Source organism: Balaenoptera ricei, chromosome 17, assembly GCF_028023285.1.
Source record: "Balaenoptera ricei isolate mBalRic1 chromosome 17, mBalRic1.hap2, whole genome shotgun sequence".
NCBI lineage: Eukaryota > Metazoa > Chordata > Mammalia > Artiodactyla > Balaenopteridae > Balaenoptera > Balaenoptera ricei.
The window spans coordinates 75,308,143-75,328,831 of NC_082655.1; the positions used below are offsets into that span (position 1 = coordinate 75,308,143).

General features: G+C 43.1%; 1 protein-coding gene and 1 pseudogene across 2 annotated transcripts in view; one reads left to right on the forward strand and one right to left on the reverse strand.

Moving 5' to 3' along the window:
• The first annotated feature begins 207 nt into the window (after positions 1–207).
• The window catches only part of CA8 (carbonic anhydrase 8), a 91,123-nt gene continuing 70,641 nt past the window's right edge, over positions 208–20,689 (forward strand). Inside the window, exons 1-3 of one of the 2 annotated variants that reach the window (XM_059902050.1) lie at positions 208–654; positions 1,904–2,095; positions 13,717–13,841. In XM_059902050.1, the coding sequence (XP_059758033.1) occupies positions 555–654; positions 1,904–2,095; positions 13,717–13,841 (417 nt within the window). In that variant the 5' untranslated portion in view covers positions 208–554. The remainder of the gene's footprint in view (positions 655–1,903; positions 2,096–13,716; positions 13,842–20,689) is intronic. The other variant, XM_059902049.1, reaches the window with a different exon arrangement.
• LOC132352084 (ubiquitin-conjugating enzyme E2 variant 2-like) overlaps positions 18,041–20,689 on the reverse strand; it is a 28,962-nt pseudogene continuing 26,313 nt past the window's right edge.

Sequence of the window (20,689 nt, forward strand, 5' to 3'; positions counted from 1 at the left end):
GCCTAGGCCCTGCGCGCCGGAGTTGGGCGCGGGAGGCCGAGCGTGCGTGCGCGCGTGCGTGCGTGCGTGTGTGTGTCTAGGGGTGGGTTCTCCTGCTTCCATGGGTTCGGCCCGGAGCCCCGGGGCCTTTTCGTGCGGTCCATCCCGGGCCCCCGCCTGAGCGCAGGGGGCGGTCCCTCCCGTGCCAGCCACGCCCCGGCCGAGTTTATAACTCGCCTGATCGCGCTCTCGCAGCCGCGGCTTCTCTCGCGCTCCTGCCGGACTCGGGCACGTCCCCCCGGGCCGCCCGCCCGACGACTCCCGCCTCGCGCCGCTCGCGCTCGCACGCGCGCTCACACCCACGTTGCCCTTCGCCGCACGCGCTCACACTCATTCTCGCGCGCTTGCCTCACTCACACACGCGCGTTCCCACTCGCGGGAGCGCTCCCACTTGCACGCGCGCTCCCACCGCCCCGTGCGCCCCCTCGCGCGCTCCCCCTGGCGCTCCGGAGCGCTAGCCTCGCAGAGGCGCAGGCACCGCAGGCGAGAGCGCCGAGGGGACCCACGGCCTCCCCATGGCTGACCTGAGCTTCATCGAAGATTCCGTGCCCTTCCCGGAGAAGGAGGAGGATGAGGAGGAAGAGGAGGAGGGTGTGGACTGGGGCTACGAGGAAGGTAACCGGCCGCGCGTCGGGAGGCTGGCGCCGCTGGTGTCCCGCTGCTCTGGCGCGCTCGGCGCCCCCCGCGTCCGCTCTTTCCCGCGTGCGTCCCCGACGCTTGCCCACGCCCCCGGCCGGTTTCGGGGCACCAGGCGCTCCGGGGAGAGCGGGGGTGCCCGCCGCCTGCGTTCGCGTCGGGGAGCCCGGCCTTGCCGCCGGGCAGCGGTTGGCACCTGCCGCGGTCCGGAGGGCGAGCCTGAAGGCTGCGGCGGTGACATTTCCGTCTTGCGAGTAGTGAGAAGAGCCGCGCTGTGCTGTACTCAACACCTTGAGAATACAGCGTTAGTGAAACTATTAATCTCTTTTAAAAAAAATTTTTATTGGCGTGTAGCTGATTTAGAGCATTGTGTTAGTTTCAGATGTACAGCGGGGTGATTCAGTTATGCATCTACATATATTGATTCTTTTTCAGATTCTTTTCTCATATAGCGTTAGTGAAACTATTAGTTTCTTGCTTGCCTGCGGGGAGAAAGTCGCTGAGGATGCTGACACCGCTCAAGTCTTCCTAAGAGTTGAATCAGTGGACCTGGCAAGACGGGGGCTGACCTTTTAATAAAAAGTTTAGTTTCCTAAATGTATCCCTGAAGATGTAGGACTCGTAACAGAGCTGACTACTGGTGCTCATGTTGGCTACATACGTTGAAACAGATATAGAGTTTACAACTTGAATTATAAAAATACGAAAAGAGTATTATGTATATATTATGTATATACAGGTATGTGTATATACACATATGCACACTTCAGAATACTGTGTTCGCATTTCTGATAAGTGTTTATTCACTAGCAACAGATTTAAGGTTTTTGGCTCTCACCAAGAACGCTGAGAGTTATAGGAATTTCCCAAGTACTGCACATAATTGAACTAATGAGCAGAGGAAATTTTTGTGGTATCATTTTTTTTCTAATCACTTAAAGATGATTTAATTTTCTAGAGCCATAAATTAGTACCTCTATGTAGGCAAATAGAATATTTTATTAGTCCAAGACTTTGAATGTGTTATTTGATAACATTAGATCATTCAAAATATGAATGCAAAAATTCACACACATTATTATTACCATATTTTATCTGTAAAGGGACAGTAGTCATAACCTTCTTAATAATGACAAGGATCATAAGTAGTGTTTAAACTAGTTTTCCCCATGTTACATTTTGCTGTAACTTATTTTTTCAGTCTAAGTTCGCTTCCTTTTGTCCTCAGGTGTTGAGTGGGGCTTGGTGTTTCCGGACGCTAATGGGGAGTACCAGTCTCCCATTAACTTGAACTCAAGAGAAGCTCGATACGACCCCTCGCTGCTGGATGTCCGCCTCTCCCCGAATTATGTGGTCTGCCGGGACTGTGAGGTCGCCAACGATGGGCACACCATTCAGGTTATCCTGAAGTCAAAATCAGGTATTCTAGATGTTTCTGCGTGCTTCTTAAACTAGAAGTTTATATAGCTTGTGTAACCTTAAAGGTAGAACTAACCTAGCTCTGTTGTCAGGATACCTTTATAGGCTATAAAATGCATTTCGGGGGAATAATTTTCTGAAACATTTTTGGAAGGATGAAAGGAAGAAATTATGAACGTGTCAGTTGGTTGTTCCATGTTGTGTGACGTTACTGGAACAACTTTAGTTGGTCAAATTCCAACTCTGTGGAATTTGAGGAGAAGTATACACAAGTGTACCAATCTGCATTTTGTCCTAAAGTGTCGATTAGCTTAACAGTATGTTCTAGATTGGTCGGTCTTAACAGTTTGCCTGCTGTATTTGTAGTAACCATTTTCCTCGGGACTGTTCAAGTAAAAAAGGTAACTAACTCCATCTCCTTTTACACTTACTTGGAAATTTTAGTTAGAGTGTTTAACTGGCATGAATTGATAGGGTTGGATTTTTATTTTTAAGAAAAATTCACAAGGTAACTTCCACTTAATTCATTACCGTTTATTTTATTGAAATGTATAATTAACTGAAAAAAAGATTCTTGGGAGTACGTTGTCATAACATTTAAAGAGATTTCCCTTCATTTAAACTAAATTACTATTTTATGTTGATCTGCATATTTCTGTATATTTGTCATGACAGTGCTTGCAGTCTATTTGGTGTACTGAGCAAATAAACTTTCCATTTTAAACAAACAAAAAAATAAATCGTGTAGATAATTATAATTCTCTGTTTCACTGCCTTGTAAAACTAAAGATTAGGATTTATTGACATAATCTGACATTCAAGATAGACTTTTCAAATTAATTTTCTCTGCTAAATTAATATGACAAGAAGAATTTTAATTAATAGCAATCAAAAACAGCCTCTAAACTCAGCAAAAGATTTAAATGGCAAACAAAGCTCTTACTTTTACTCATTTATTTTTTAACTCTCTTCCTCCCCTCTGAACCTATTTGAGATGGATCTGAAATGTTTTTTAGAAAAGCTGTTGGGTAATTACTAAGGAAATTGGCTTTTGGCTTAAATGTAGGAGAGAGGAGAGTGGAATATTTTAAAATTAGCATTAATATCTTGCTTTTCATAGTGAATAATAACTCTGTTTCCCTCTTGGAAAGAATGTAAAGTTAGGAGTACGTTGAAATACTAGGAAGCATTTGATAAACAGAGATCAGCTGTACTCAAATTAATTCTGAATCGATAAATTTGATATTTCAAGCCGTAAAATCTTTGGTTTTTTATTAGGCAGGGCAGGTATTGATTTCCAACTATGGATATTTTATTCATTGTGAATGTTCCTGAGCTTCAGTTTAGAGTCTTCCCAGCTGCTCTGAGTCTAGTCAAGGTATGGGCATCACCCAAAACAGAATCTAGGTGTTGTATGGATGTAGTCAAAGAGACAGCTTCAGGTGTAAATTTGAACTTAAATCAGATTTTTTTGGGGGGTTATCTATGATGGGACATTATGTATTATTTATAAAATATATAGTAAAATAATTGTATGCTGACTGTCCTGACATAAAAAACATTTTAAGGTAATGTTGGTATTACGTTTTAAGGTTTATTGGTATGTTGACATGCTTTTTCACTTCTGGAAATAAACATTTATATATCTATACAACTAACTTGCATTTCACATCAAGCACCATGGTGATTGAATGTTGGTTTGTATACAAATGGATAAGAAGGTTCCTGAGGATTCATATTAATGAAAACACAGTCGTTTAGAGCATCAGTGTAAATACGGGAGCATAGAGGAATGACTGAGTCCAAATGCTGTCAGTTAAGACTGTGTGTCCATTCCTGCTTGAAGATCAAATTTACTCCATCACATTGAGTTGACCATTTTCTTCTGGTACCTTCTCAAGCCTTCTCAACCTTTTCCTTGGCCCCCTATCGCCTCCCAAAACGGAGCTGATCAAGCAGTGTTTCGACTCTCCGCCCACAGGGTCCACCCTGACCGCCGAGGAAGAGCTATCTGTATTTTCGTCTGGGTCTGATTTGACGTGCACACTCCAGACCCCTTACTTCTGACTCCTCAGAGACCTTGCTCCTTCAGATGCCCGTCTCCTTTCTGCCAGTATAATCATTTCTTCATTGTTTCTTCCCTTTCAGTGTTTCTCCAAGCTTTAAAAAAAAGTAACCAAAAAAATCCCATGTCTGGACCAGTTTATTTATTTGCTTCCTAGCATATATAAGTTTTTCAAAGGAATGGTCTGCAAGCCCTGAACACCCTGTATTTCATTTATTTAATTCAAGCTTTATCTTTATCAAAATAGAATGTAAACATAATTTAAATAGTTGGCTAGTACTATATTTGTCTCTGCCTCTGGTTATAACCCACCCCTCCCCACTTAAAATTGTTTGCCTTGGTTACGACCACTTTCATCTCTTAGCTGTTTTTCCTGCTGTCACTTCCACATTTCTCAATAGCATATTTATACTGTCGTGCTTTGATATTTAAGATATCTGTGAACTCCCTACGATGGACGACGAGGCTAGTTCTCTTATTACCCTCCCCCATCGTGGGTTTGCCCCCCCATCGTCCCTGTGTACTTCAATTACAGTTGTTATTTAAATTAGCTCAGTGTTTTTATTATTATGACTGTGTAACTATTATTTCCAGCTGAGACTATATTCTGTTTCCTTTATTGAATAATGTGGGGTTCCCCCCCGCCTCTGCCCGGAGTTGGTATATTTTTGTTTCTTTGGTTTTTTGTTTATCCACCATGATTTCATTTCCAAACTCTCTGATGTCTGGCAGGCACATCTTCTCCCAGGACATTCAAAAAGCCCTTCCAGTCCTCTCATCCATCCTTCCCCTCTTCAGCCCATCTGGACTGCTGTCGCCCACAGCTCCCTGGACCTCAGGCCTAGGAAGTCCCTTGGCTTGTCTCTGTGTCCAATTCCGTGTTTCCCGGATGATGAGACATCCTCTTTTTGAGGTTGTTCCCTCATTTCAGGGATTTGTTGGTTTATTGCCTCCTACAGTTCATCTCCCAATAACTTACTGAGAAGAAGGGCTTGTGAGAGTCATTGTTTGCATACCTTGTGTGTCTCTCTGTTGGGTCCTTGGTGGGCCCTTTCAGTCAGGATAACTGTCTTTCATTTCTTAGAAATTTTCTTACATTATTTCATTGATAAGTTTTTTTTTTTTAAGTCTTTTTCTTCTACTTTCTGGTAGATTTCCTCAACTTCTATCTTTCTATTAAACTTCTAATCTCTGCTCTTATATTTTTAATTTCTAAAAAATTGTGTTTATTCTATGAATTAAAAAAAATATGGCTGCCAGTATTTATTTCATGATTATGGGATCTTTCTTCGTTCTTTTCTGTATTGCTTTTTTTTCTATTTCCCGTATGTCTCTGTTTTATTCTGGGATCCTTCTTCTGTTTGTTTTGGTGTCTCTGTTTTATGTTGGAGATGCTTCTCAAATGTCCAGCGATCTTTGGCTCTTTGTTCATATTTAGGAATGGGTCTAAAAATTGAATCAGAGGCTCTGCACATGGGCAGGGATTGAGGTCTGGTGGATGTCACAGTAACACGATTACATAGGACCAGGCTGTGTTGTTGGAGCAGCCTTTGTAGGTTTACGGATTTCTCTGAGGGAAGGGGCGTGATGGCTCGCACCTGGCTGGCAGCATCTGGTTGTTGACTGCAGGCCAAACAGTGTAACCAGAGGGTACATCTGTTATAGTTAATGAACCTGCATTGACACCTCCTCAGCGCCCAAGTCCATAGTTTACACTAGGGTTCGCTCTTGGGGTTTTACATTCCATGAGCTTGAACAAACGTTTAATGGCACGTATCCACCATTGTAGTGTCATATAGAATGGTTTCAGTGCCCTAAAACTCCTCTGTGCTCCTGTTCTTCCTTTCCTCTCCCCAACCCTTGGTGATCACTAATCTTTATACTGTCTCCATAGCCTTGCAGTTTTCACAGTGTCATATAGTTGGAATCATACATTTTATAGCCTTCCACTTGGCTTCTTTCACTTGGTAATAATGCGTTGAAGTTTCCTTGGATGCTGCTTTTTTTAAATAAAAAAATCTGTAGAATAAGCACAATTAAAATTTTTTTGCTTTGTTTATATTAAAAAAGGATACAGAATTACCAAAAAGAATTACAACGATTGTAGTGTAATTTAAATGCTTCCACTTACTAAATTAAAGCTTTTAAAATAATCCTAACGGTATAGTTCCCACATATAATAACCCTACCTGGGGTTTTAAATTTGAGGCATGTCACGAACAGGAACCTTTCACCCCCAGTCCCCTGCTGAAAGTTCCCAAACGAAGGTCACTGATAATCTCATTCTACGATCCAATGGCCACTTTAAAATTCTCAAAATACTTTAATTCTGCTGCATTTGCAGTGGAATTTTTGGAAACTCTTTCTCCTGTTGGTCTCTATGACACGTCATAGATGTTTCTTCTTAATTTTGACTGCCTTTCCTTTGCCAGTTCTTCATGGCCCATTAACCTTAAATGATGGGATTTCTCAAAGTTTCTTCCTCCACCCTTTTCTCTTGTGATACGATCACCTTTCAGCAGCTCACTCACACAGACTGTATGCTGCTTTCTTCAGTGTTTTGATTTCCACTAAGGCAGCCCATGAATTTAGGAAAGGGGCTGAATCATAGATTCACGCAGTGGGATGGACCCCTGGAGGCCCCCAATCCAGCCCCCGTATCTCAGACGCTCTGGCAAGTGTCTGGGTGGCTTCAGCTTGAACAGCTCAGGAAAGGAAATTCATTCCTCACTGAGGAAATCCATTTTGCTTTTGAGTAATTCCCCGGATCGAAAAGTTTCTGGGATTGCCCTCATTGTTTCTATTTTGGGATTCTGGACCGACATGGAACACATAAAATTGTACTTTCACATGACATTCTTTAAAATATTGACTACCATCATCATACCATGGAGTTGCCATTTTTCCTTTTGGACATAATTAGTTCCTTCCACTGGTCCTCATATGATAGCCCTCCGTTCATTAATACATACTTATTGATCATTTACTACCAGAATTAGAGATTCACTTGTCTCTTCTCAGAGAAGTTCCTATAAATGAGGGCAACCAGGAGAGCAAAATTTGAATTCATTTATGATTATATGTATTATTCGCTGACTTTGGGGGACTTGAATTACCTGGACAGTTGCCTTCATCTCCTTCACTTTGCTTATACAGACCCAGCTTAACTGGTCTCCTCTCCCTACTGTTATGTTAGTGCTACACTTAATGAGCTGATGATATTTATTCTTTAATATGAAATAAAGCTGTAGGTTAAAAGCTAAGGACTGGTAAAAAAATATTGATTGCTGCTTTTAAGACTTCAAATGTTAAAAAAGAACTAATTAATACTATTTTTGGAATGCTTTCTGAATATATTTGGGATTCCTTAAAAGTTAAACTGAGGTTATAAAATCTTTAAACCTATTGAGAATGAACTTTGGGGACCTCTGATCCTTCGGGGGACACATCAGGGACCATTGGCGTTGGTGTCCCTGCACGTTGGAGTTGTGGCTTCAGCAGCCTCTGTCTCCTGGCCTCCCCGTCTTCGGCCGGCTGTGACAGCAGCTTTCTCAACAGCTGCGCTTGCTCTTTGCTGGTCCGCTGTCCATGTAGACCTGGGAGTAATATATATATATTTTTTAAAAAAAATAAATTTATTTATTTATTTATTTTTGGCTGCGATGGGTCTTCGTTGCTGCACGCGGGCTTTCTCTAGTTGCGGCGAGCGGGGGCTACTCTTCGTTGTGGTGTGCGGGCTTCTCATTGCGGTGGCTTCTCTTGTTGCGGAGCACGAGCTCTAGAGTGCAGGGTCAGTAGTTGTGGCACGCGGGCTCAGTAGTTGTGACGCACGGGCTTAGTTGCTCCGCAGCATGTGGGATCTTCCCAGACCAGGGCTCGAACCCGTGTCCCCTGCATGGGCAGGCGGATTCTTTTTTTTTTTTTTCTTTAAAATGAAGCTTTTATACAGAGCTGTACACATATGAACAAGTAACTCTGAAGGCCAGAGAACTCCAAATTCTGGAAACTTGGAGTCTCTACAGATGATACTGGTTTCAACAAGTTACAAAATCTTAGGTAATAGCATCTACAGGCTTGGCCTTACAACTGTGTGGGAGAAACTAACTCAAGAGTAAAAGCTTCACATTCTGAAAATAAATAGTGGCGAAACACAGCATTCCTGGATTGAGGGAAATCAAATTGAGAGAGGGACATGATTGGAAGGAAACCTCTATAATTCTTTTAATCCCAGGTTCCTCAAATTGGTACAGGTGATAGCAATCCGATAGCGCCACCAGGGCAGTCCCCTTGGGAGTAATATTTTAATCCATATTTTTCTTTTGGCCACACCACGCAGCCTGCAGGATCTTAGTTCCCCGACCAGGGATCGAACCCATGCCCCCTGCAGTGGAAGTGTGGGGCCTTAACCACTGGACCGCCAGGGAAGTCCCAGACCTGGGAGTAATATTTTAAAATGCAAAAATATTAGCCTCCTGCTTAAAAGCTAACGATGATTCCCTCCACGATAAACTCCAGCCCCTCCACATGAGCTGCCATCCCGTCCTGATGTTCACACCTTGAGGCCTGCCTTTGGCCGTTGGGTACCTCTGACTTTATTGTCTTGGAGTACCCTCAGGCCATTTCCCATCTCTGAGCCTTTCTGAGCCTCTTCTCTCTGCTCGGAATGTACTTTCTCACTTCTGCTGTTAGCTTACCCTTCAAGACTCTGCTTAGCTGTCATCTCTTCCGGAAAGTCTTCCCTGACTTTCTGACCCCCCTTTGGTTTTGGCTTGGACCCTGCTGGGCGCCCTCCAAGTGCCTTGTGCATTTTCCCCTCCTGCCCCGATGCAATCACGTTTAGTTGCTTAAGCACAGAGAATGCCTTGCCAGTGCTGAGACTATATCCTTCCTTTTATACACTCAGTGGTCAGCACAGGGCTGGGCATGGAGACCATCTCAAAACGTGTGTGTTGAACTCCAATGAAATGAGGGGGAAACAGCTTTTGAACTATCTGGCAAATCTGTTTTCAGCAAAGGATTTTAGAAGCTTAAATGGATTTAGGTAAATGTATATATGTCATGTCTCTATGGGATTCCCATATTTTGCAGAAGCTTCTGAAAGGAACTCTTTTATGTCTATAAGCGTAATGGCTGTGCCTATCAATGAAAAAGCATTAAAGACAACGGAGGTGGTAGCAATGGCATCAGTGTATACTGTATCCTTTTCACAAGTTTGTTATTCTCAGCAAATGTAGCATGTCATCAGTGTGTTTCACGTTTCCTTGTAATTTTATTGGACATAATGGCACCACAACTAATAAACCTGCCATATAGTGACAAAATATCACTAAGCAAAATTTGATCTTCATAAATGTAGGAAAAGTGCTCTTCTTTTGGTATGACTAGTTTTCTTATAAAACAAGTAAACGGTCAAAAGGAAGAATAATGCCTTGAGAGGATGTTTCCAAATGGATAAAAGAGACCTGCTATTTATTTGTTGTCTGTAAACACAATCATTCTTGGGGGATGAACAGGTAATGCTTTTACCTGGCACCTCATAAAATTCTGAATTCAGGATTTTGTCATTTTTTATGGCTTTGCAGCGCCTTGTGATTTTAGCGTGGTTTAACTTTGGATTATTCTTCTGCAGCAAAAGTGAAAGGTACCAGAGCCAATTCCTGGCTGAAAGCTGCCCCTTTGTCACCTCTCCCTGGGGACCAGGCTTAGGCAAAATGCTTCCCTTCTTTGTGTTCATTTTCAACCCAATAGAATGTAAGACCCTGAGGATCTGGTTTCATAATTTTCTTGAAATAATGACCATGTAATGACCAAATATCACAGTAAAAGTCTGATCTTCATAAATATATAAATTCTCATTTCATCCCAATAGAATGTAAGATCCATGAAGCCGGTGAATTTTGTCTGTTTTGTCAACATCAATGTATCTTTTTAAAAATTTTTATTTATTTATTTTTGGCCGTGTTGGGTCTTCGTTGCTGCGCCCAGGCTTTCTCTAGTTGCAGCGAGCGGGGACTACTCTTCATTGCAGTGTGTGGGCTTCTCATTGCAGTGGCTTCTCTTGTTGCGTAGCACGAGCTCTAGGCACGTGGGCTTCAGTAGTTGTAGCACGTGGGCTCAGTAGTTGTGGCTCACAGGCTCTAGAGCACAGGCTCAGTAGTTGTGGCACACGGGCTTAATTGCTCAGAGGCATGTGGGATCTTCCCGGACCAGGGCTCAAACCCGTGACTCCTGCATTGGCAGGCAGATTCTTAACCACTGCGCCACCAGGGAAGCCCAACATCAATGTATGTTAAACACTGAATATGGTGCCTGCTACAGTGTAGATGATCAAAAAATATTTGTTGAAATATTTTTCAGTGGAACCCCTGTGGGCCTGGAACTTCTCCCCAGTAAGACATACATCTGTGCAGTTTGAATTTCCAGGGCATTTAAAATATCAGTTCTATTCCCAAGGTTTAAAGAAATATTGGCCATCGGTCAGGTGGGAGGGTATACGTGTGAAGCACAGATCTCTTTTTGGCCCCTGAAATCACTGACAGAATCAGCTTCATCGTTGCTATAAGGAATTACTGGTGCACTGCTCTGAAACAGTTTCAGAAACTCTGTGTGTACGTGTGTGTGTGTGTACCTGATGAAAATGTTTTGGGAAAAGATATTTTTAGTCCTCTCTCCAATCTCACATATGCTTCATTCCACAGTACTCCCCTTTCTTTTCCCTTGGCCGTGTGGAGCTAAGCCTCGTCCAAGACAAAAGCCTCAAGTCGGGTCGTAGACCCACAAGGTGAAGGTGTTTCCATTTCAAATGGTGCAGGCTGGGGTGCAGCAAGCATGAGACTGATCTCGGGGAGACAGCAGTGAGCAGTGACTTGAAGCGAGATCTTAGTTCCCTGCCCAGGAAATGAACCTGCGTAGCCTGAGTGAAAACCAGAAATCCTAGCCGCTAGTCTACCGGGGGCTAGAGGCTAGAGGCAAAGTTGCCCTGGCTCTTGCCCTGTTTGAAAAATGAATTTCTCAAGGAGGCAAAAACTGCAAAAGGAGATACAGAGTTTATTATCAGAGACACAGCACAACATGTGGGAGAGCACACTGAGAAACTATTTATTTAAGACAGAAGCAAGGCAGAAATACACACCTGGAGAGAAAGGGTGTGGGTGTCCTCCCTAATGAGGAGAAGCGCAGTAAAGAGGTGGTTGAATCATTTACATAGGGCAGTTCTTCCGGCTCTTTGTTTACCTTTGGCCGATTATCTTTTTTCTTTTCCCACACCTGACCTGTCCTAGGGTCCTTCCCTGATACGTGTGCACACCTTTTTGCCAAGATGGATTCCAGCGTGGAATGGGGTAACGCCCCCTCCCTTTTTGACTCCCGAGGAGCCTTTCTGTGCATTTGCAGTTGGGGAGTTCTCCTTGACCTCAGGAGGGGTCATCTTATCTCTTTACTCCAGCAGAGCTCAGTTCCCGCCATTAACTTGGTCCTTGGAGTGTCTGGGAAAACAAAGCCCCAGTTTATTCCACTTGACAAACTCCAGCTGTCCAGTCCGGGGGCCCGTCTACCTGCTACCTCAAGACTCCCAGGAAGCCTTTCCCGTTTATTCTTTTTGGTTGGGAAGTGGGGCACACAGTGGGTGGACTCCAGGCCTCTTTCCCATTTTTCTTAAGACCCAGTTAGGACAGCCATGGTAAGGGAATGAGTTTGGAGGGTATTCAGAAGCTGCGACACTCTGGTTGAGATCAAAACACTTTAGACCTTCTTCAATCCACAGCAAGATGGTTATTGAAGAAGATGCAGTGAGCCTGCATTGTGGTTCTGGATTCAGTAATCCCTTTTTAGCCATGTATTTACATTTTTCTTGGATTGTTCAGGAAATAGGATGAGGTGTAATACTCAAAGGAGGGGCTGCGGTTTAGAAATCTAGGCTTAAAGACCACTGTTTTCTGGGTCATGCTCACGGGTACCGAAAGCTCGGTTTCCCCGTCTCACTGTGGGCTGTGGGTCACAAGCTCGGATTCCAGGCTCCTGGGGCTGCTCGCGCTCAGCCCGTCTCAGCCACGTGGATGGGATGATAACACTGACCCCTCAAAGAGTTGCGTCGAAACTTAAAAAAAGGCCAAGCGTGAGGAACGCATTACAGTCTTGTGACATGGTGCCATCCTAAAGGCCATCACTGCACTTCCCTTTCCCCCAGATGTGAGGGTTAAGCCCTTGAAAAATTGAAGTCCCTTTTTGCTGCTGCTGGTTTTCTTCTTTGTTGGAGCTGGAGGGAGGCTTAGCACCAAATCTGTAGGGCGCTTTCAGCGAGGTCTGCGAGACGTTCGCTTGTGCCATGGCCTCATTGCTCCGTCTCTTTTCTGCCTCTGTCTTTGTTTGCCCTTTGCTCTTCCTTCTGATTTATGCCATCTGGCTGCAGGATAGGAACTTTGATGGGAGCAGCTTTAAATTCTTTCGGGGAAAAGTTATTAGATGAAGAACCAACCAAACAAATAAATATGGCTGCACCAACTCCCCTTCTTCTCCTTTGAGTTTAGGGGAAGGATGGAGAACAAAGCTGATCTGCAGTGGGGCACTCAGGTTGGCCGCCGTTGCTTCCTGCACAATGACAATCCGCGTGTGAACACTTTACGTCTTTCAAAGAGACCACATCTGGCGGAGAGGGTGAATTTTGTCAGCTCCTTGGCTGAAAATAACCCATAATTCTTAGCTGATACCATTTAGAATGAGCAGTTTTGTTAACAGGAAAAATGCAAACAACCTTTATTTGTACCAAAATTGGCCCTTTGTAATAAACTTTATGTCAGGTTTTTCCATATGATATCAAGGAGTGTTAACTAATCAAAGTATTTTGTTGCTTCAAGACAAGATGTATTTTTTTTATCATCATTTAGAGTGCTCTTGTTTGGGACAAAGTTCTGGGTTATCTCCAGAATTGAGACATAGAGACAGGGCCCCATAGAACTAAATTTAATATTTTAAGTATTGATAATATTTTATTACAATTTTGTTTACATTTATGTGACACTGGATGATAGATTGCTTTTTTAAAAATGTGATTTCATTGTTGAAAAATAAAATCAGCTTAATAATAATTCGCTGCATGGATAATTTTGTTGGCTGACATCTGTTGCCTCAGTTGAAAGCCTGCTCATGTAAATGGATTATCTGTAAACAAGGTTAAATTTATTGATAGGTCTATAGCAAATTATTGGTCAGCCTGAGACTCAGACCATATTCTTGTCCCCTGATCAATGCTAAGTTTAAGTGTCGGGGAGTATAAATAGCTACTGTGTTTATTTTCTGTCAACTCCTATGCCTAAAATACACAAGAAGTTAACATATACATATCATTCCCAAGTATTTCAGAGTTTTTGAACTTTTACTGTATTAAGATGACAGTATAAATTCATCTCACAGTTGTGATTCACTCTTCATTTTGGTTATGTGAATTTATTCCATAGAGCTCATGAGACCTTTTTGGCAAAAAGATGTCCTTAGTGTTTATAGTGATGTACTGATGAATGTGTTTGAGATGTAATTAAATAGAATTTATTTTCTTTTTTCAGTTCTATCCGGAGGTCCATTGCCTCAAGGGCATGAATTTGAGCTGTATGAAGTCAGATTTCATTGGGGAAGAGAAAACCAGCGTGGTTCTGAGCACACAGTTAATTTCAAAGCTTTTCCCATGGAGGTAAGAAGAACAAATCAGCTTGTAAAACTTTTGCTGTTCATGTAAAGTATTCAGCGATTTACTGAAAATGGTTTAGTTTAAAAGTAGATGTGTAGCTCTTGAATGTAATCAATTTATATTAAAATAAAAAAGTGCTCCATGAAATATAAGCTTGGGGCAGCAAATGAGGCTTCCCATCAGCCTTAGTGGGCTTGGAGAATGCACATGGGCTGTTGGTTATAAAGGCAATCTATGCTATTAAGTTTCATCTTAGTATTATTACTGTTGTAAAAATTCTGCTGCCTCTGCAAATTCAGGAGGTCACTTTTGTGGATGCTATGAATAGATGATAAGCTGAAAACAAATAACTTTTGGAGAAACCTCAACAGTAATTCAAAGTCTGGTTTAACGCTTGTTAAAATTGGCAAGTTGGTTTTATTCACCTCAAGCAGTTAGAGAGTGAGAGAGAGAAAGAGTTTTAGAGAGTCATTCTTTTGTCTGAAGAATTCTCTCCCCTACTTATCTTCTTAGCCAACTCCAGTTCTTTCTTCAGTATCTAGTGAGAGTATCACTTCTTCCATGGGACTTTTTCTGAGTTCCTTCCCTAAGCAGAATTAATTTCTTCCTCTTGTGTGCTCCCAGTGCCCTTGATGGACTGCTGCTGTGACATTGATTTCATGCATTGTGACCTTTAGTGTTTAAAGAGTCCTTCTCACTCAGTGTGGGCTCCTGTTATGGACTGAAGTGTTTGTGATCCCTGCCCCCCTAGTCAAATTCATATGTTGAAACTCTACCGCCTGATGTGATGGTATTAGGAGGTGGAGCCTTTGGGAGGTGATTAGGATTAGAAGAAGTCATGAGGGTGGGACCCTCATGAGTGGAATTAGTGCCCTCATAAGCGTCCAGAGAGAGATTGCTTCTCCCTGCTTTTTGCCGGGTGAGGACGCAGGAAGACCGCCATCTCCAAGCCAGGAAGTGTGCCCTCACCAGACACCAGATCTACTGGCACCTTGATCTTGGACTTCCCAGCCTCCAGAAGTGGGAGAAATAAATTCTGTTGTTTAAGCCTCCAGTCTATGATAATTTGTTATTGCAGCCTGAGCTAAGACAGCTCCTGAAGGAAAAGTCTCCCTTTCACTCTCCGTGTTACTCCCAACATTTAGTGCAGTGCCGGGTACATCAGAAACAACCCACATTGGTGAAATTGACAGGATGTCTCTGTTGTTCATATTTATTTCTATAAGGACTGCAGTTCTCTCCTGGGAAATAGCCCATCAGTGTCAAGTAATGGTACATTTCAGGGGCTGCCGAAACGCCAGTCTTCCTTGTCTGTCTTTCCCAACTGCACATACTTAAGTATGGAATTGCTCCTGGCCAGATACCACATCCATACCTGCCTCATTGCCTGGAAGTCACTACTGTTTAACTTATATAAATGATATATGTACCTTAAAGAATGAAGTTAGAGAAAGTATTTCTCAATGTTACTTTAATAATCATTAAAAAATTTCTTTTGAAAGCCCAAAATATCCCTTTCATTAAAAAAACTCAGGTCTTAAAAGTGAAATATTAGGACTTCCCTGGTAGCACAGTGGTTAAGAATCCGCCTGTCAATGCAGGGGACACAGGTTCAAGCCCTGGTCTGGGAAGATCCCACATGCCGTGGAGCAGCTAAGCCCCTGTGCCACAGCTACTGAGCCTGCTCTCTAGAGCCCGTGAGCCACAACTACTGAGCCTGTGTGCCACAACTACTGAAGTCCACCCACCTAGAGCCCATGCTTTGCAACAACGAGAAGCCACTGCAATGAGAAGCCCGCGCACCGCAACGAAGAGTAGCCTCTGGTCGACACAACTAGAGAAAAGCCCGTGCACAGCAAGGAAGACCCAACGCAGCCAAAAAAAAAAAGCGAAATATTAAATGTTTTGAGGATGGAGGGAAAAACAGTTGCAGTGTGTTGTGATGCCGAGGACAGTAAGAGGAGACAGCTTCTTTAAGGCCTTGATGGGCGATGTTGGGTCTTCAAATGTTACCTTTCTAGGGGCTTTTTTCTCAGTTCCCACAGACGTCCTATCACTTCTAGTGCCTTGAAACAATTCAGCCCTGTCTCTGTGTCACCTCTGGCTGCTGCCCTGTCCTCACCCAATGTGAAAGGGAAGAGTTCACACCAGAACACATCAAAGAGGAGGGAGGACACAAGACAATCCCAAATAATTAAACCTGCAGGGTAGTGGCGGGCTGAGGAGGGGCAGGAAAACACGGGGCTGTCAGGGCCTCGGCCCTGCCATCTTCTTTGGGTTTGAAAAGCTTTTTCATCTCAACCAGCCTTCAAAGATACAGTCTCATAATCAAAAATTTGGGGAGAGATGGGAGTCCTTGGGTAGGCGCCAGCTTCTGGAGGGGATTCAGTGACTTTGCCTGTGACACACAGAATTTACAGCCTTGGGAAGTTTCATGAGATTAGGCTAGTTGGTGATGTGTGCTCTTCGCCCCACAGTCAAATAGAATTTTGGACCCAACGTGCAGACTGGTCCTGCTACTTGGTGAAGTTTTAACTGCCCTCATCCATTAAGGACAGGTAATGGTTTGTGTTGAGTGGAGATTAAATTCTGGTGGTGAGTCTTTGTTTCTGCAGAAGTATTTATACTTATGATGATGGAATTTCTGACTAATTTTTCCAAAATAGTTGATGAATAATAATTGAATTCTTTGTTATCCCAGATTATCTCTGATCCAGTCCTAGAGAAAATACTCCTGTCAGTCATCTGGCGTTCGTTTAGTGCTGGATCCTGTGGAGTGCATCGGTCTTTTGGGTGCACAGAGTTTGAGGGGCATAGCTGTGAGTCAGGTGCTTTCTGTTTTTTGTTTTGTTTTAATGGAGGCTGTGAGGGGTGAGCTGGGTTTTCAGGCGGAGAGGGCTGAGCTGGTGAAGGAGAGGAGAGAGGGACTCCATGTAGAATAGTCCGGGAGGGAATGAGATGCCTAATGGGGGGATAAGTAGGTAACTTCCCACCATCCCCCCTGTTTTGTACTGCCATCAGGGCCGCTTGGAACCCAAGGACATAGCCAACAGGACAGTGGAGAGTGAGGGCACTGTTTACCCAGGATGTGATTGAAAAAAATAATTTTTTAGGACAGTTTCCATATCTTATTTACATTTTAAGACTAACTTGAATCTCCAAAAAACACATCAATACGTATTTCCTTTTTGCTGATTTCACTTAAATGGATGGTTTATTCAGCAGCCATCTGTAAACAAATAATTACCTTGTCTGTTACATATAACGTGGGAATGGCTTTTAACAGAAGCTCATCAAGCTCCCCTCTTGACTTTTTAAAATTATAAATACAGGTATAAAAGCAATGCTGAATGTTATTTCTGATGCTACGAGTGGTCAGCACCCACATCACTTCAAAAATTAACACAGTTTGTGACATTAAACAATTTATTTATTCATTTATTTTTAAAAAGATTTATTTATTTAATTTATTTTTCTGGCTGCGTCGGTCTTAGTTGTGGCACACGGGATCTTCATTGAGGCGTGTGGAATCTTTTGTTGTGGCGTGTGGGCTCCTCTCTACTTGTGGCGTGTGGGTTTTCTCTCTCTAGTTGTGGCACGTGGAGTCCAGAGCATGTGGGCTCTGTAGTTTGTGGCACGCAGGCTCTAGTTGAGACACGTGAGCTCAGGAGTTGTGGCGTGTGGGCTTAGTTGCCCCGTGGCATGTGGGATCTTAGTTCCCTGACCAGAGAACAAACCCGCATCCCCTGCATTGTAAGGTGGATTCTTTACCACTGGACCACCAGGGAAGTCCCTAAACAATTTAAACTGCAGCTCTTGTACTCATCAAAAGAGATAAAGCATGTCCTTTCTGCTTTTCCTTCTTGAGGTTTGTAGTTTTCAGAAACACACATGCTTCCACAGCTACCTGACATTTTTCGCCATGCTTTCATCTTGTAACCGAATTCTATTATGAATACTCCAGGTTTCTGCTTAAATGACAGCACCTTAACAAGAGAAAAGAGAATTGTGCTGCATTTTTCTTCCTGTTACCTGAAAACATAATGGGTTTGCATGTGCTAACTATATTCTTACAAATGTCTGGGTGATGTCTACCAGCTGGAGTTCTTAATGTGTGGGTATTTTGCATCGAGATATTTAATCAAGACAGCAAACGTGAGTAGAAGGTTGTTGATTTAAAACAAGGATGGGATCCAATCAAATTAATTCCTGTATGTTTGTCCTTCTGGCGGTTGTGGTAGCTGCATGTTTTCTTTGGACGGCATTAGATGTCTTAGCTCTTGAAGTACAACTTTAATGCTGTATGAATTTTGTGATTTCGCTAATAGCAGTATCCTTTCTGCATCCACCATATCACTAGAATTATTTATTCTATTCATGTTAATTTTGTTACAAATCTAATTAATGGAGGAACTGCCAGGTACTTAGGTTCAAATTCAACTTTCAGGCTATGTATTGTGTTTTCGTCATTTTGTATGTGGAGACCGTCATGTTCTTTGCTACTTCAAGGTAGCCTAACTGTATAACTCCTGGTAAATTATGATTAATCTTTGCACATGAATCGCTACTTTCATACTGCTATGGGGAAGTACATCCCAGGCATTTAGATTTTATGCTGGAGCAGCAAAATTTAAAAAAAAAATTGGGGGATGGAGAGACCAACAGAGTGGCCAAGTTTTATTTTTTTCAAGTAACGTTATAACTCTCTGCTGTCCCCATCAGTTTGTAAAGAGAAGATCTCTAATTTAATAGCTAAATGTAGGAAGGATATGGTCTCAGAATAAACACAGGCCTATACATTTTTAAAAAATTTATTTATTTTTAATTAATTAATTTATTTTTGGCTGTGTTGGGTCTTTGTTGCTGCGCGTGGGCTTTTCTCTAGTTGTGGCGAGTGGGGGCTACTCTTCGTTGCGGTGCACGGGCTTCTCACTGTGGTGACTTCTCTTGTTGCAGAGCACAGGTTCTAGGCTCATGGGCTTCTTGTGGCATGCGGGCTCAGTAGTTGTGGCACACAGGCTTAGTTGCTCCGTGGCATGTGGGATCTTCCCCATCCAGGGCTCGCACCCGTGTCCCCTGCATTGGCAGGCGGATTCTTAACCACTGTGCCACCAGGGAAGTCCCTAGGCCTATGCATTGAATAGATTGAGCTTTTAACAAAGTCCCTACATTATTTCTATTTGTCTCGTTTCACTCCAGATGAATGATAGTTTTATTAGGATGGGCACTGATCCTGCCCACAGACCAGCTGGAGACCGTGTATGGCAGGTTTGACTTTCTTGCCCTTTGGGCCTAGAAGTTTACAATTTGAGAGTGAATTATCAAGACAGAGCACAGCATATTGTAGGGCAGACTCTTATCTTTATTTACATTGTATTTAAAGAGCAGGTCTTGCTCTGTGTACTCTGAAGGGCTCGGTGATAATTGAGCCACATGCCAGCTGTTTATGGAAAGCTGAGTGCATTAGATAGAGTTCCACTGTGCAGAGCAGGAGTCTTTAATTGTGAAGAGTCCAGATCTTGGTTGCAAAATAGGCCAACAAAACAGAAGAATGTATCTCATTATAAAGTGCCAATCCTGAATATTATACCTTACCCCCCCAATGTCCTGGGTCTCCAGATGTCCTGCATTTCTTCTTTTCTTTTCAGGCAGATAGTAGTGTCTGCTATTTAAGTGTTCTTTTAGTGAAGAAGCCCTGGCTTTTGGGCTGCTGCCCCTCCAAGTGATTTGCATATTCATTTGACAGAAAGATATTTATTTTTATTTATTTGTTTTACTACTCCAAGGAGATACCAGGAAGAGTTTGCCCGGTTAATAGTGAATTGATAATCTTTTCAAGTTATTTGGTTTCCACAGGCATCCCAAGGTGAGCTTCGAGTTTGTGAACCTCTTCCAAAACAGAGACTTCCACTGCCTTTCCAAGGAAATGCAATAGGGTGACTTCAATGAGTTAAAATATCATGAGGGGGGCTTCCCTGGCGGTCCAGTGGTTAGGACTCCACGCTTCCACTGCAGGGGGCACGGGTTTGGTCCCTGGCCAGGGAACTAGGATCCTGCATGCCGCGGGGCACAGCCAAAAAAACCCCCAGAAACGAAAACATCATGAGGGTTAGACATACAAGGCATATAAATAATTTGTTTGTAAAAAGAACTTTAGAGATCACCTAGAAAAGCTGTGTCGAACTAACTTTCCAAACTCCTGTTTAACCTCGGAGAAATCTGGGGCTCCAAAAAGTTAAGAGTCACAGAGCATCTTATAGGAAACCATCATGTATGGCCTGGATGAAAAAGAGTGTCTTTTGTTTAAATAAATATTCCATTTAAGAATTATCCTTTACTACTGGTCTTGTCTCTGGTGGTTTAGATGGAAGGAGACAACACCCCAGTCTTCGTCCCCCTCTCCGCCGCCCCTGGGAGGGCTCTTATGTCTGCATGCAGCCCCATTTAGAAGTGAGCGTGTTTTATCCTTGCTCGGAAGGGTTCTAGTGAAGCTGTGACCTTGTGCCTGGGTCTTACAGGCTATGAAGACAAAGCTCAGATGGGCTTTGTGAAGGTACAGGGGCACGTGGTCTCGAAGGTAGAACCTTGCTGCCCCCTGAGAATTGGGGTGGATTTAACGGACCATCGAGTTCTGCCCTCCCTCCTGCCTCCCACCCCCCAACCCACTCTGCCGAGATGCTCCGCAAGGTCTTGGGGGGAAGTGACCGGTTCAGGAAATGACAGAGGACACATGAGACCTGTGAACTGACTTCTGCTCTGAGGGATGCTTTTTCCACCTTCCAAAGCCAATTCTTACTAGGAAAAGCGGCTCTAGTTTGAGATTTTATTTGCCACAGTAGTTACGACTTTGG